Source organism: Phacochoerus africanus, unplaced genomic scaffold (genome assembly GCF_016906955.1).
Source record: "Phacochoerus africanus isolate WHEZ1 unplaced genomic scaffold, ROS_Pafr_v1 Scaffold_116, whole genome shotgun sequence".
NCBI lineage: Eukaryota > Metazoa > Chordata > Mammalia > Artiodactyla > Suidae > Phacochoerus > Phacochoerus africanus.
In genome coordinates this window covers 36,689-49,771 of record NW_025927309.1, presented here as the reverse complement: position 1 = coordinate 49,771, position 13,083 = coordinate 36,689, and the positions used below count along the sequence as shown (strand labels likewise).

Below are 13,083 nucleotides of genomic sequence, written 5' to 3'. Positions count from 1 at the left end.
GCCACGACTGGCCCCGCCCCCCCAGGCGGCTCCCCTGTTGGGAAACCGCCCTCTGTGCTCCCTGGTGCGCTACTGGCTTCCCCAGCGGACCCACCTCAACAGACACTAGGAGCCGCTGGAGGACGGTAGTCTCTGTGCACGACGGCCCAGTCAGCAGTGGACACGTGCATGTGTGCAGGCAGGGGGCATGGGAAGAGCTGGCCCAGGAGCTCACTACCAGAGAGGACTGTAATGGAGGATTTGCATTTGCTCTCTTCTCCCTGGGAACTTCTGTGGCCATCTCTTCTTAAAACCTATCTCTTGGGAGATGAGCCCCCACGTTCACATTGCATATGTGAAACCCATGCATTTAGATAGGATCCGCATAAAAGTTTGGAGAGATCCAGCCTAAGCACAGAATCCTCAAATTGGGCCAAGTACATTCATGCCCTTCGGGCTGCAGTACCTTGGGTTTTGTATACTGTTTTTTTTTTTTTTTCTTCTCTAGAAACAGAAGGTTCTTTTCCCTAGCAAATTGGATGGATCCATTAAAGAACCACTCTAGCAAGGAATTCTAGACCTGGGAAACTCTCTTCAGAGATGTTGCTCCTGTCGCCATGCCTAGAGAATTTTGCAAATGCATCTGTTCTACTCGAATGTTTATTCGTCATGTATTTCTTTAATACACGGAGGTTTTGCAACAAAGGTTGATGCACAGGTGTTTCCTTTGTAAGGTTTTGGTTATACTGGTGAGCTAAACTGGACCCTCTTGGCCAATCGCAACACAGCAGGTACTCTGGGAACAATATTACTCTCCCTCCCTACTTTTTGGACTACTTCATAGAGTTTCAGTTGACAATCCAACAAACAGTATGTAGGAGCAGATTCACCGTACTGACCTGACATTGTAATGCTCACCAAAGAAACCGGAACCATCTGATCCCTTTTCTGGTCAGCTGCAACATCAGAGCACTTCTTACTCAACAGGATACCGCTGAAGCCCCTTACATCTAACAACACGAAGAGCTCCCAAGGGCACAGACTTGAAAAGTCCACAAGACACAAACCTGGTATCTCTCGGGGCCTTTAAATTTCCATGCGGGAGTGGAAGATTCACTGTCTTCTGATGCTAGAGATCCATTTGCAGAGATGTTTCTCCTCAGTTTTCAATGCCTGCCCCAAAGCGCTCTGCAGGAACAATCAGAGGACATGGTCCAAAGGACGTTGAGATACCCACTTCCATGACTGGTTTCCCTAACTACAGTGTAGCTAATTAGATAATCTCTGCCTCTGGGATGTAGGGATGTAGGATTTTGATGTAGTATAAAAAAAAAAGAGAAAACAGAAAAAAGAATGAGTTTGTGTCATGGTGCAGTGCAACCAAATCTGACTAGGAACCATGAGGTTGCAGGTTCCATCCCTGGCCTGGCTCAGTGGGTTAAGGATCGGGTGTTGATGTGAGCTGTGGTGTAGGTTGCAGACATGGCTCGGATCTGGCATTGCTGTGGCTCTGGCATAGGCCAGGGGCCACAGCTCTGATTGGACCTCTAGCCTGGGAAGTGCCATGTGCCGAAGGTGCAGCCCTCAAAAGACAAACAAAAAAAAAAAAAAAAAGGAAAAAGAAAAAGAAAAAGACTGCAGAATCGGGAGCATTGTGTTTCCACAAGGCAATGTTTGTATCCGTGCCCCTGAGATGACTCATTCCAATATGACATCTGGGGAGGGAGTGGGGTGGGTTGGTAGATGCAAATGATTGCCTTTGGAATGGATTAGCAATGAGATCCTGCTGTGTAGCACTGGGAACTCTGCCTAGTCACTTATGATGGAGCATGTGCCTGTGAGAAAATAGAATGTGTACATGCATGCGTACCTGGGTCACCATGCTGTGCAGTAGAAAAAAAAAAACTGTATTGGGGAAAAAAGAATTCAAAACCAAACAAAAAACCCCTCACACATACTACGTCTGAGCTATACGTGAGACTCTTGCAACTAATTGCGTGAATGGCTGAAGAAGGGGAGGAAGCAACAAGGACGCCCGCCCTTCTTGAATGCCTGGGTACAATGCTTGCCTCAGCAATCTTCTCATATGAAGTTCTTGTTTGAAAACCCTTGAAATGTTTCTTCATTATAAAAGCTCAGATACAGAGCAATACTCCCAAGGTGTTTATTTTTGCAATGCCCCATCAAGAGTTTCTTGATACAAAGCTCACCATGGCATTGCATGAAATACTCTCACCTCAGCTTCTCACCCTCTTTTGAGTCCATTTTCCTTTGCAAGGGGCAAGAAGCTTCTGAAGCACCCACACAAGTCTTTTTCTCAAGGTGGAACAGTCCTTGAAACCTCTCTTTCCTTCCCCAACACCCTAACATCAGGAGGAATTGTAGTTCTGCCACAGCAGAGAGGGACTCTTGCCTCCCAAGAGATTTGGTTGCAGTCCTAGTAGGTTTCCAGCCCTCACCTCCCTTGACAAGTTCCTGAGTCCTCGCTTCTCACCACACAAAACACAAATACTCATTCCTATCGTTTGCATCGTGATAAGCTGACCTTAACTCCCAATGTGAAAATAAGATTCAGAGAACTTTGTTTCATTTGTGTTTCCGTTTTGCTGTGTAAGGGATGCTACCGTGAGTCCCATGCAGACAGGACCATAGGCAATGATGAGCCTCGATTCTAAAGAGCAAGGGCATGGGATGCAGACAGGAAATGCACCAGCTTTTAAGCAGGGCTTGCAGGCTAGGACGTCGACGGGAGTGGGTTTGTACACGTGGAGATTGGACATTGGTGGATAAAATGCTGGCACTGAGTCAAGGGCCACACCCACTTCACGGGCAGTGGATTTTTTAACACCTGCAAAAGCCAGCAGCTCCCACTGTGGCTCAGCAGACATCAACCTGCCCAGTATCCATGAGGATGCATGCTCGATCCCAGCCTCCTTCAGTAGAATAAGGATCCGGGGTTGCCGTGAGCTGCGCTGTAGGTCCCAGACACAGCTTGGATCCCACATTGCTCTGGCTGTGGCATAGGCCTGCAGTTGCAGGCCCGATGTGACTCCTAGCCTAGGAACTTCCATAGGCAGCAGGTGCGGCCCCAAAAGGAGAAAGCAATAAAAAGAAGGGAACCCCCCCGCCCCCCACATCTCTAGGACATCCCAGTTCTTTCACAGAAGGAAAGAGAAGATTTTGTCTTCTTGTCCCTTACTTCTGTCCTTAACCCCACGAAGCACAAACACTCAATAGTATACCCTGGCTCTTCCATTTCCATTTCATCCAAAGAGCCTGCAGATTTTGGGTCCCTTTGCCATTTCATTTTGGGTTGGACCAAAATGCACCTTTCAGTCTCTACTCCAAGCTCTCATCCTCTCAAGAACTGCCCACTCCTAATAGCCTAATATGTTACCCTTTTTGGCTAGTCTTGCCAGATACATGCAGATTCTGAGGGAAAGGTAAATTTCAGATAAGTAGGGAAAGTACTTGCAGTAAAGATATGTCCAAAATGTTGCACGGGACACAGTTCAGGCTAAATGCAGGCACTGTGTATGGGAAATGAAAAATTCAAATGGAGCTGGACATTTACTATTGTTATTGCCTGTCCTTGACCACTCTGCCCTTTCAGTACTTTGAATTTCAAGAGGATGTAGAAACTCCCGTGACAAAAACTAGTCCAGTAACAGAGGAGCCACGATATCAGTATGAAGGCAACCAAAGTAAAGATACTCAGATATACTGGGACATGATTTAATTTTCTGTTTTCCTTTTTTCCTTTTTTGCAAGATGAACTCTTTGATCTTATAATATGTTATGTTTTCCATTGTAGTTGATTTACAATGCTTTGTCTATTTTGGCTGTACAGCAAAAGGACCCTGTCATACAGACAGAGGTGTGTACATATATATATCTATACATAGATATGTATATATAGATATATATATATGTATAAATATATAGATACATATATATAGATGTGTATATATATGTATTTATATTATACACATATAATCATTTTCTCACTATCCTGCAACATTTTCCATCACAAGTCCAAGATGCAGTTCCCTGCGCACATTTTAATTTTCAACCAGAGACAAAGCAATACTTCTTGAAAAGGCAAACGGATTGCATTCAATTTTCCTTGCCCAAACTGTCTCTGAAAAGATTTCAATGAAACAGGTAACACTGATTTCCGTTTGGAAAGAGGACTGAGTGGACAGGGGAAAGAGGTGGGGAGGAGGACTCAACACTGCATATTCTATTTTGCACAAGTGGATTGTGATCCCGGAGAAGGGATGATTGTTGAAAATGTGACATTAAATCATTTAAAAGGTAAAACATACAGTACTTACCAGCAATGTCGTAATATGGGAAACAAGTCAGAGTGCTCTGGTCTTGGACACGTGGGCTGTGCAACGGCTTTTTGGATGGACTGGGCCTTTCCAGCACACAGGAACGTGAGTAAGGTGGGTCCTGCTGGATGCTGGTTGCCACACAAGGACCGCTTCTTTAGGAAACATGGACATACACCAATCACAAATGGTGGGTCTGCTGAGAGAAGCCAAATTTTAAACATTGTGTTCCAGGCGGCCATGAATACCCAAGTGTTTATCAGACGATAAATGGCGAATTTTGTTCAGAAAGTCTAGCCTCTGGGGATGTAAGTCAAGAGCCAGGACGGAAGCAGAGCGGGTTGAGGGACAACAACTAGGTTGATGGATAAAGAAGTGAAAGGGAACATCCAGACAAACCTTGGTGCTGTGACTCTGAAAACCAACCCATACATTGCCCAAAGAGGCGCTCAACAATTGTCTGGCCACTGCATAAGGCGGAAGAAACGTCTGGTTCTTGCCTACCTGCAGAGGCCAGCATGGAATGGTACCCCACCCCCACCCAGGCTCACCTGCCCTCGGCCCCTCCCCCACTGCAGAATGTCTCGAGGCCCACGTTCTACTGTTGAGATTCAAACTTGGGCTCCTTTACTTGCATCCTGAGCGTCTGCTGGAGCAGGTCACTCGCTGGGTCCTGCCCTTGACTGTTCACGTTGAGGCCGCCAGCCCGTGGTGGTCCGGGCCCACGCCTGTGGGAATGGCTTCAGGAGGAGGTAAGCCTCTAGACGGGGGCTGTTTTCTGAGAGAAAGTGCCTCCCTCAAATCCCTGGGTTTCCGTTGGGACCCTTCACTGTGGACACGGAGTTGGACTGAAGGAGAGGAAGGAGAGAGCACTACACCCCAGGGACATCTCACCCGGGGAGCCTGGGGACCTGCAGAAACCTGAGCCTGTCCTGGGGAGGACAACAGCTTGGAGGCGGATAAAGAGGACTTGCTCTGGTTGGGGAGGCAGGATGGCAGCAGGCAGGTGGCAGTTTCTAGAAGGGAGACAAGCCGCTTGGAACGTGTGTGTAGCCAGTGTCCTGTTGCTGGCACCGGGAGGGTCACGGGGAAAGCCTAGCCCTGCCTCGAGGTCCTTAGGCATCTGAAGCTCGCCTCACCAGATCTCTCTAAGGGATTTGAGCTGGAGCATACTCTGTCTAATGGGGGCGTGGAATGAGAGGGTATAGTCAGAAAACGATTCAGTGCCAGGGGGTGTTGTCTGTGGCCACATGCTCATTAAAGTGTCCTCTCTGAGCTGGGCAGGATGTGACTCTCGCTGCCACCGCCCAGGACTTTTCCCTCCATCCAGCCCAGAACTCACTTCTCAGGTCAGGGAACTGTGGCCTTGGATGCCACAAGGGATGGGCAGCCATGTGACTTCACCCAAGCTAGGACTCGTGTTCCTGAGTTGTTCTGTATTGGTTTCCCTTTTGTGGAAATACATCTCTTCAGACATTGCTCATCGTGTCAGGTATCTCACGGCAGAAGCTGAGGCCTGACTTTGAGATGAAGAGTGTGTTCCTATTTCAAGTCACTACTTCAAGGGCATGGACCACATGAGGAGAGTTGTTGGTTCAGGTGGAATGCCTATGAAGGCGGCTTCCTTTGTAATGCGGGGGCGGGGGGGGGGGCGCGGGTGGCAGGGGGAAGCGGTGTAGCGCAGAAGCAGGAAGATGATCTAGTCTGCTACTCTGAAACCTCCTAGGACACCTGTGGAGACTAATTAGGTGCATCGTGGTATGTACCCTCCTTCTCCTGGACAGACAGTTTTCTCACAATGGCACCTGACTCCTGCCTGATTCTCAGTTTGTCTTCACTTTCCATTATTGGGAGCTGGAAGGGGAAGGACCACAGGCAGCCTGTACTCCCATGACCCATGTAATGTGAGCCACCCTGGGCCCGTGCTCATCTTCTGCGGCCAACCCTGGATGGGCAATGACAGGAATGCAGGGGACACACACCTACTTCTCAGACTTCTCTCTGAGGAACAGAACTGCATGGTGGGAGTGATTCAGGGCCGTCGGGATGGGGTGGCACAACTTAGCCGCTGTGAAGTGTCCACTCTGAGTGGTTCTGAGAGGCAGGTGCATGCTTGGTGGGGGTTTCTGTGTTTGTCTAAGGTTTCTGTGTGCAGACTGATCTTCTCAGCCTTTGAGATTTGTTTTGTGAGGTCAGGAAAGAAAGACCGAACAGATGTGTGCTGAGCATCGAGAAAGGAAGGGTTGAGGAGGAAGTGAGGCCCCAAGACTTTAGACAGTGCCGGTCCATCAAAGGCCTTACGGTGCCCGGAAGGACCTTGGAGAAGGCCCCTACCTGCTAGTGACCTTGCTGAGGGGCATGCTCAGAGTAGATGGCCTCTCAGGTCCAGGACGTGGGGACAGCCTGTGAGGGCGAGGTGCCAGGAAGCTCCTCCGGGAGGCTCTCCAATCACTGCTGCTGAGCTGAGCGCTTCTTGGTAGGCAGGGCCAGGGAACTTGGTGTGAGGCATCAAGGTCACCAGGGAAGTCATTCTCAACCGGAAGTCAGACCATGAAAGTCCCTCCAAGGCATCTGCACAACACACAGGTTCCTCTGTCCAAATGCCCTCTCCCGCTGAGGTGTACACTCTGAGTCCCCAGAGAGCTTCCGTCCAAGTTGCCCATTCTCCTCCTCCATTCCCCCCTTTCCTTTCTCTCCACAGCATCTCCACCGCTGGGCACGGATGTGGTCATGCACCCTGGGGCCTCACGGTCCTATCCTCCACTCACTCCTGGCTCCCAACCCCAGCCGGCTTGGGCGCAGCCCCTGCCACCGCCCATGGCCCCATTACTCCTGCCCGGCAGCACCCTGTTGCAGCCAGCTCACCCCGGGACACCTCGGGGGGCTCCTGCTGACCATGGCCCCATTGCCCCAGGGATTGGCAACATCACGGTCCCAGTCTGGTCAGGAGGGAGGTCAGCATCGCCCCACCAGACTCAGGCCTTTGGGCGTCCTCGGGCCCCACTCAATAGGAATGCTTCCAGGGCCCTCAGGGGGTGCCTTGTGTCCTGCCCCCCTTTGCATAGCAACCCCTGCAGGGGACAGTGTTGTGGCCGCCCCGGCTGTTGCAGCAGCTCGGGCTGGCAAGGGAGGGTTGGCCCCAGGCCTTCCTCCTCAAGCTGCACCACCAGCTGCCCAGATGGCCTTCATCCTGCCCCCAGGGAGCTCTGGGCCATGGCCACATGGCACCTCTGGGGCAGGCAGCCTGCATGCCTCCCAGCACAGGGGCCCTCGGGAGGACGCCTGTGACCATAGAGCGTCTATCAGAACTTCCGACGCTGGCAGCGCTTCAAGTCCCTGGCCCGGAGCCACCTGCCCCAGAGCCCTGATGCGGAAGCTCTCTCCTGCTTTCTCATGTAAGTGATCTCTCAGGCCCTCATTAGCTCATCTGGAGCCTTCACATATAGAGGAACTTGGCATGGACTCCCCGCTTAGGTTTCCAGGGATCCTTCAACCTAGAAAGGAGGAGGAGGGTTGACAGCAGTGCCCATGCTATTGAGGAGGCATGTTTTCACTCCAGATGTGTCACACGTCCAGTCCATGACATCCTTTCCGTGCCTTAGCTCAGCTACCACCACCATGCGAGACCAGTTGTCTTACTTTCTGCAGTTCCATGGTAACATTTAGTGCAGAAGAGCAGCCCGAGAGGGTCCTGCTCTGATGTGAGGAGCCAAAGTTTGAATGGGACCTACTTCTCTGGTGCTACCTCCTTTCAACATGGACCTGGGCATGTGGCGGCCAGTGGGTATCACTTCAGATAAGGCTTAGGACATTCAGGCCCAGGACAGAGCTTTCTGCATGCCTGGTCCTTGTCCTGAAGAATTCCGGCTAGAAAGGGGAGGTGGTAGAGCTCTCCTAAGGGCAAGGGTCTATCCTCCTAGAGCTGTGAGCCTGGCAGGAACTTCCCTCCTAGCCCTGAGGTCCCTCAGAAAAGGGGGCCTAGGCCATCGAGTTCAGAGGACCGGGCAGAAGAATCTTTTGGGCTTCTCGGACCTGTTAGCAGGTAGCCTGGCACCTGCCTTCCCTCATTGATATTGCTGCATTTTATATGAGATGGCAGCCCCCCCCCCCCCCGCCTGGCCACAGTGTCCCGGCTATAGCCAGGGAGTGGACAATCATCCTCTGGTGAGTGTGAGGCGGTGGCAACAGTCACCAGGAAGGCTTGTCTTTGCTCTCCAGACAGCCTCCTCTCACCCTCTTGAGCCTGGGTTTGACTGTGTTGGGACACATGGAGGCCTTGGGGCTGGGTGGGGTTGGGCAGTGGGGGCTGGGCTGTACCAGGAGACTGACCCTGAGGGCTTGCAGCCCAGTGCTTCGCACCCTGGCTCGCCTGAAGCCCACCATGACGCTGGAGGAGGGAATGCGGCGGGCCACGCAGGAATGGCAGCACACGAGCAACTTTGAGAGGATGCCCTTTTATGAAATGGCAGCAAAGTGAGTCAGTGTCCGGGGGCGTGGGCTACATGGTGGGGTGGGTGGTGGGTGATGGGGAGACCCCAGGGCAGGATCTGGCTGTGGTGGTGATAATCAGAGAGGATGCAAGAGGAGGCTGGCTCCTCACACCTATTGTTCCCTGAATCCCCGAATCCTATCACCCTCCGGAATCCCCTCTGCCACCTGGAGAGCTTGGCTCTTCCACCCTGCCTGTCCCAGGAGCTCTGCCCTACCCTGATGCTGACATGGGGAGGCCTCAGGATGGCCTTGGGAACCCTGGCAGCCCAGGAGGTGGCCACCTGCAGGCACAAGGGGCTGTGCAGGGGTGTGGTCTCCACCCGGCAGCCTGGCACCCCTTCATGCTGGGTGCCTGGCAGCCACTGACCTAGCATGTGGTATGCCTCTCCTCATCAACGGTGGCTGGAATGGGCAACTGGGCATCCTTGGGGAAGCCCATGGGTCTCTGGCCCTCCCTGTGATTTCTGCACGTGAACCCCCTAGTTTCTAAACAAAACCAAAGGAGCACCACGCAGAGGCAAGTGACACCGCTCCTCTAAGTTTAGTATCCCCTCTCCAGCCTGTGCTGGGCCCTGTCTCACGTGTGTTTTCCCGGACTCTCACGCCCAGCCCCGGGTTCTGGGTTCAGGCAAAGGGCCCTGTGGGGACACACGCCTGACCAGGCCGCTGGCTGTCTCCATTGTTTGGCTCAGGCAAGGTCTGGGGGGCCATGAGCAGGGTCCCCCCAAACCACCATGGGTCCCCTAGGCCTGGTTCAACACAGTAACCTGGGTCTCTGCTGGGCCACGCCTTCCATCTCCAGGGCTGGCGAGGCAGGAGGTGGCCCAGATCTTGTACCTGCCCCAGAGCGGCTCCCTGCTGGGACAGCACCTCACAGGGCCCTGACAGCCCCAAGGACACCCTCTCCTCACCCCCTCAGTCCTGCTGCCCTGGGTGGGCTCCAGAGCCCAGGCCTTTTTCTCACTGTGGCCTGTCCCTCAACATCCCCCAGGTTCATGGAATTTGAGGCAGAGGATGAGATCCGGATGGAGAACTTGTCATGCACGAAGGGGGTGCAGGGCATGCCTCCTCCAGCTCCACCAAAGCCGGCTCCTCAGGAACCCACATCCCGCAAACTGGGCACTCGGCCAGTTAACCACCTTCCCACTGGAGGTCAAGGCAAAGGTACTAGGGGCCTAGGAATGGCCACTGTCCCCAGGCTGGTCCTTTTCCCTCAAGGGGGCATTGACCTTTCAACAAGAACAGCCCCTGAGGGGGGTCTCAGCGGCCCTCTCTCCCTCTGGGGTATGAATGTGGCCCGTTTGGAAACTGATCACCCTCCTCCCTGTCTAAGGGGCCCCTGTGCAATCTGCCTAACATGTGTGCTGGTGGGGAGACCCCTGGTCATTTGAGGTTCCACACATCCTCGCACATGACTTTTAGAGGGTCCTCCTTTTCTCTGGCCTCCCACCAAGCACGAGGCTCTGGCTGGCCCTGACCCCGCCCACACCCATGTCCATGGCCCCCCCACCCCCAACACTGCCCTCCCCTCTACCTGCTCCGGGGTCAGCTTCTGGGTGCTGGATCCCCTCACCTTCCCTTCCTCCTGCTCTGCCTCAGCCTGTGCTCCAAGGAAACACGGCCCCAGGGTCCAGCCCACACGCCCAAGGCCACGCAGATCCCGGCAGCCGCTGGAGAACAAGGCCCTCAAGGAGAGCCCCCCTGAGGCTGTGAGAGAGTGTGGGGACATCATGGAGGCACTGGTGGGTCCTGGGCCCTCAGCCACGGGGGAGTCAGATGCGGAATGTGGAGAGGAGGGAAATGACCTGGCGCAGGACGAGGACGGCACCTTCCCGGACCCGGAACTCCTCAGCTACATTGACAAGCTGTGTTCCCAGGAGGACTTTGTCACCAAGGTGGGCTGGGCCTGCAGTCTGGGTCTATAGGATTCCAAGGAGAGGTCCTCTTGGCACCCTAGTTCTGGCTTTGGCCCAGGACAATGGGATTTATGCTCTGTTCCTTGATCCTGAGATCTGCGTGTGATCCTGGGTGTCTGAGTGTACCTATGTGCATAGGATGTGTATATGTGGATGTATATGTTTGCACATGTGTGTCCCTCTCTGTACGCCTTTGTGACTGTTTCTGTGCATGTGTGTTTGAGCTTTTGTGCACGTGTCTGCACGTGCAACTGCTTCTGAGTGTGTGTGTGTTTTTGTGAGTGTAGACAATTCCCATGACAGTTTGAAAGCTCCCCCTTTGTGAAGGGGACTCTGGATCGGTCTCTGCTTTTCACTTTCCCCCACACGTCTTCCTGCCTCCCGGGTCCCTCCTGCCGAGGATGCTCACAGCCTCTTCCTTCTGTCCCAGGTGGAGGCGGTCATTCACCCCCGATTCCTGGCAGAATTGCTTTCCCCAGAACCAGAGCTGGATCTCTCGGCCCTGGCTGAGGAGCTGGAGCAGGAGGAAGGACTCTCCCCTGAAGAGGTGGCCGGGGGAGGGAGCGACACTCAGGGAGACTGGGGCAGGGGGGAGCCCAGGTGACCCAGGAAATCCAGGAGGCAAGGACCCAGGTCAGCCAGGGCAGAGGAGGGACCCAGAGCAGGAGGCCCTGAAGGCTCTGCCCCTCCCTCCCCTGACTGAGAGGCCCTGCACCAGGGAGGCTGCCCAGGTGGGTGCAGGGCAGGATGAATGGAAGAGGAGGAGGGGAGCCGGGGAGGGGGCAGGGACCCTTCTGGGGGGAAGGTCCAGGAGGAAGGCAGGAGTGCCACAGGGTCTGTATCGGGATGTGAGTCCCATCTCACCTCCCCCTGCCCACAACCCCCGGCTCTCCCTGGAGGGTGCAGAGCGGTCACTGTCCACCTCCCTCCCGCCAGCTGGTGCAGAAACGAGCCCTGGCCTCGAAGGAGGAGGACGGGGTGCCGGCCACCCCCAATCACAGGGCACCCCAGCTGGACTCAAGCCCTTCCGAGTCTGCTGCCGGCCAAGATGCCCAGAGGAACGAGCAAGGCCCACAGCCCGGGGCCAGAGATGAAACCTGTACACCCCAGATGGATTTCCACGGCCATCTAAGGCACCGCCAGACAGACAGGGGCCTGTTCAGGCACAAAGGCCCTGTGCCCTCTCCAGGACATCAGGAGTCCCCTCAGTCTGGAACTGCACAGCCCTTTCCTCGCCAGGGCACAAAGCGCTCGGGCCCTCCATCAGGACCCAGGGCCAAAAAGGTTCTCAGGGAGGCCTCTCCGCCTAGCGGAGCCCCAGGGCCGGGTCAAGGGTTCAGTGAGGATGAGGAGGAGCTCCCCAGCCTGGCCTTCCTCTTGGGCCTTCACCACAGCCTGCTGCCCTGGGGGCGGCCACAGAGCCCTGTCCCTGCCTCGGGTCTTGTCTGCCCTGGGGGGCTGGGGGCCCAGCAAGCTTCCCAGGCCCCCTTTCCCCAGAGAATGGGCCTCAGCCCAGGCCCCCCGGCAGCTGCCAAGTCTAGGAAGCGGGCTCTGTGTGGAGGCCCGGCCGCTGCTGAGAAGCTGCCCAGGCCTAGGGCTGACCTGCGAGGCTCTGGGAGGCCCGCCCTGGCTCTGGGGCTGGTTGGCCCTTCAGAGCCCCAAACGAGCAGGTGTGACCCATCTGTCACAGGGAGGAGGAGGAAGTGGCACTGCAGCCAGGAGGGAACAGTGGGCCAGCCCAACAGGGCAGCCCCCATGGAAGCCTTGGGCTCCTCCAGGTCCCAGCAACCATCCTGGCTGACATAGGGGCGGGGAGGAAGGACAGAATGACCAGGGCCAGGAGGGGGGTGGGGTTGGGTGGGGTTAGGTGGTGGGGACTTGGGTCTGGGTGTGTGTGGGTGGGCACAGTAGCTCCTTTGCCACAGGGTATGTAAAATATGGATAAAATAGTTTTGTTGTGAAATACACTTGGTCCACTGTCGTCCTGCATGTGTCTGTGTCCTCAGAGAGGGGTCCTCAGAGGACAGAGAGGGGACCCCAGAGGAACGAAGCATGTGTGAGATCCCAGGCAGTCTGGATCCACAGGTGAATCACTAAGCCTTTCCACCACAGAGACAAGGATGCCCAGGCAGCTCCTGGGAGTACACAGCTCTCAGTATCCCCAGGGACAGCCTCACCATCCCTGTCTCTCAAGCCTGCTGGGCTAGGGGGGCTTCTGGGGCATCTGTTCCGTTCTCTGCATCCCTGAACACTCTGGGGATGGAGAGCTGCTTTTGTACCATTCAGCCCTCTGGACACTCACCAGTTCTGAGAATGGAGGCTGGAGACAGCCCTTACCTTTAGGGAGTTTCTCTCTGCCT

General features: G+C 54.6%; 1 protein-coding gene across 1 annotated transcript; it reads left to right on the top strand.

Moving 5' to 3' along the window:
- Nucleotides 1-5,021: 5,021 nt before the first annotated feature.
- LOC125119091 (NUT family member 2G-like) lies at nt 5,022-12,033 on the top strand (the record flags this gene model as incomplete). Its single annotated transcript, XM_047765940.1, is given in 11 exon segments — nt 5,022-5,068; nt 6,611-6,699; nt 7,018-7,236; nt 7,382-7,600; nt 7,603-7,711; nt 8,661-8,789; nt 9,799-9,971; nt 10,407-10,702; nt 11,154-11,270; nt 11,660-11,787; nt 11,913-12,033. Coding segments are annotated over 11 exon segments (1,647 nt in total), but the record flags the coding sequence as incomplete, so codon positions are not given.
- Nucleotides 12,034-13,083: the final 1,050 nt, after the last annotated feature.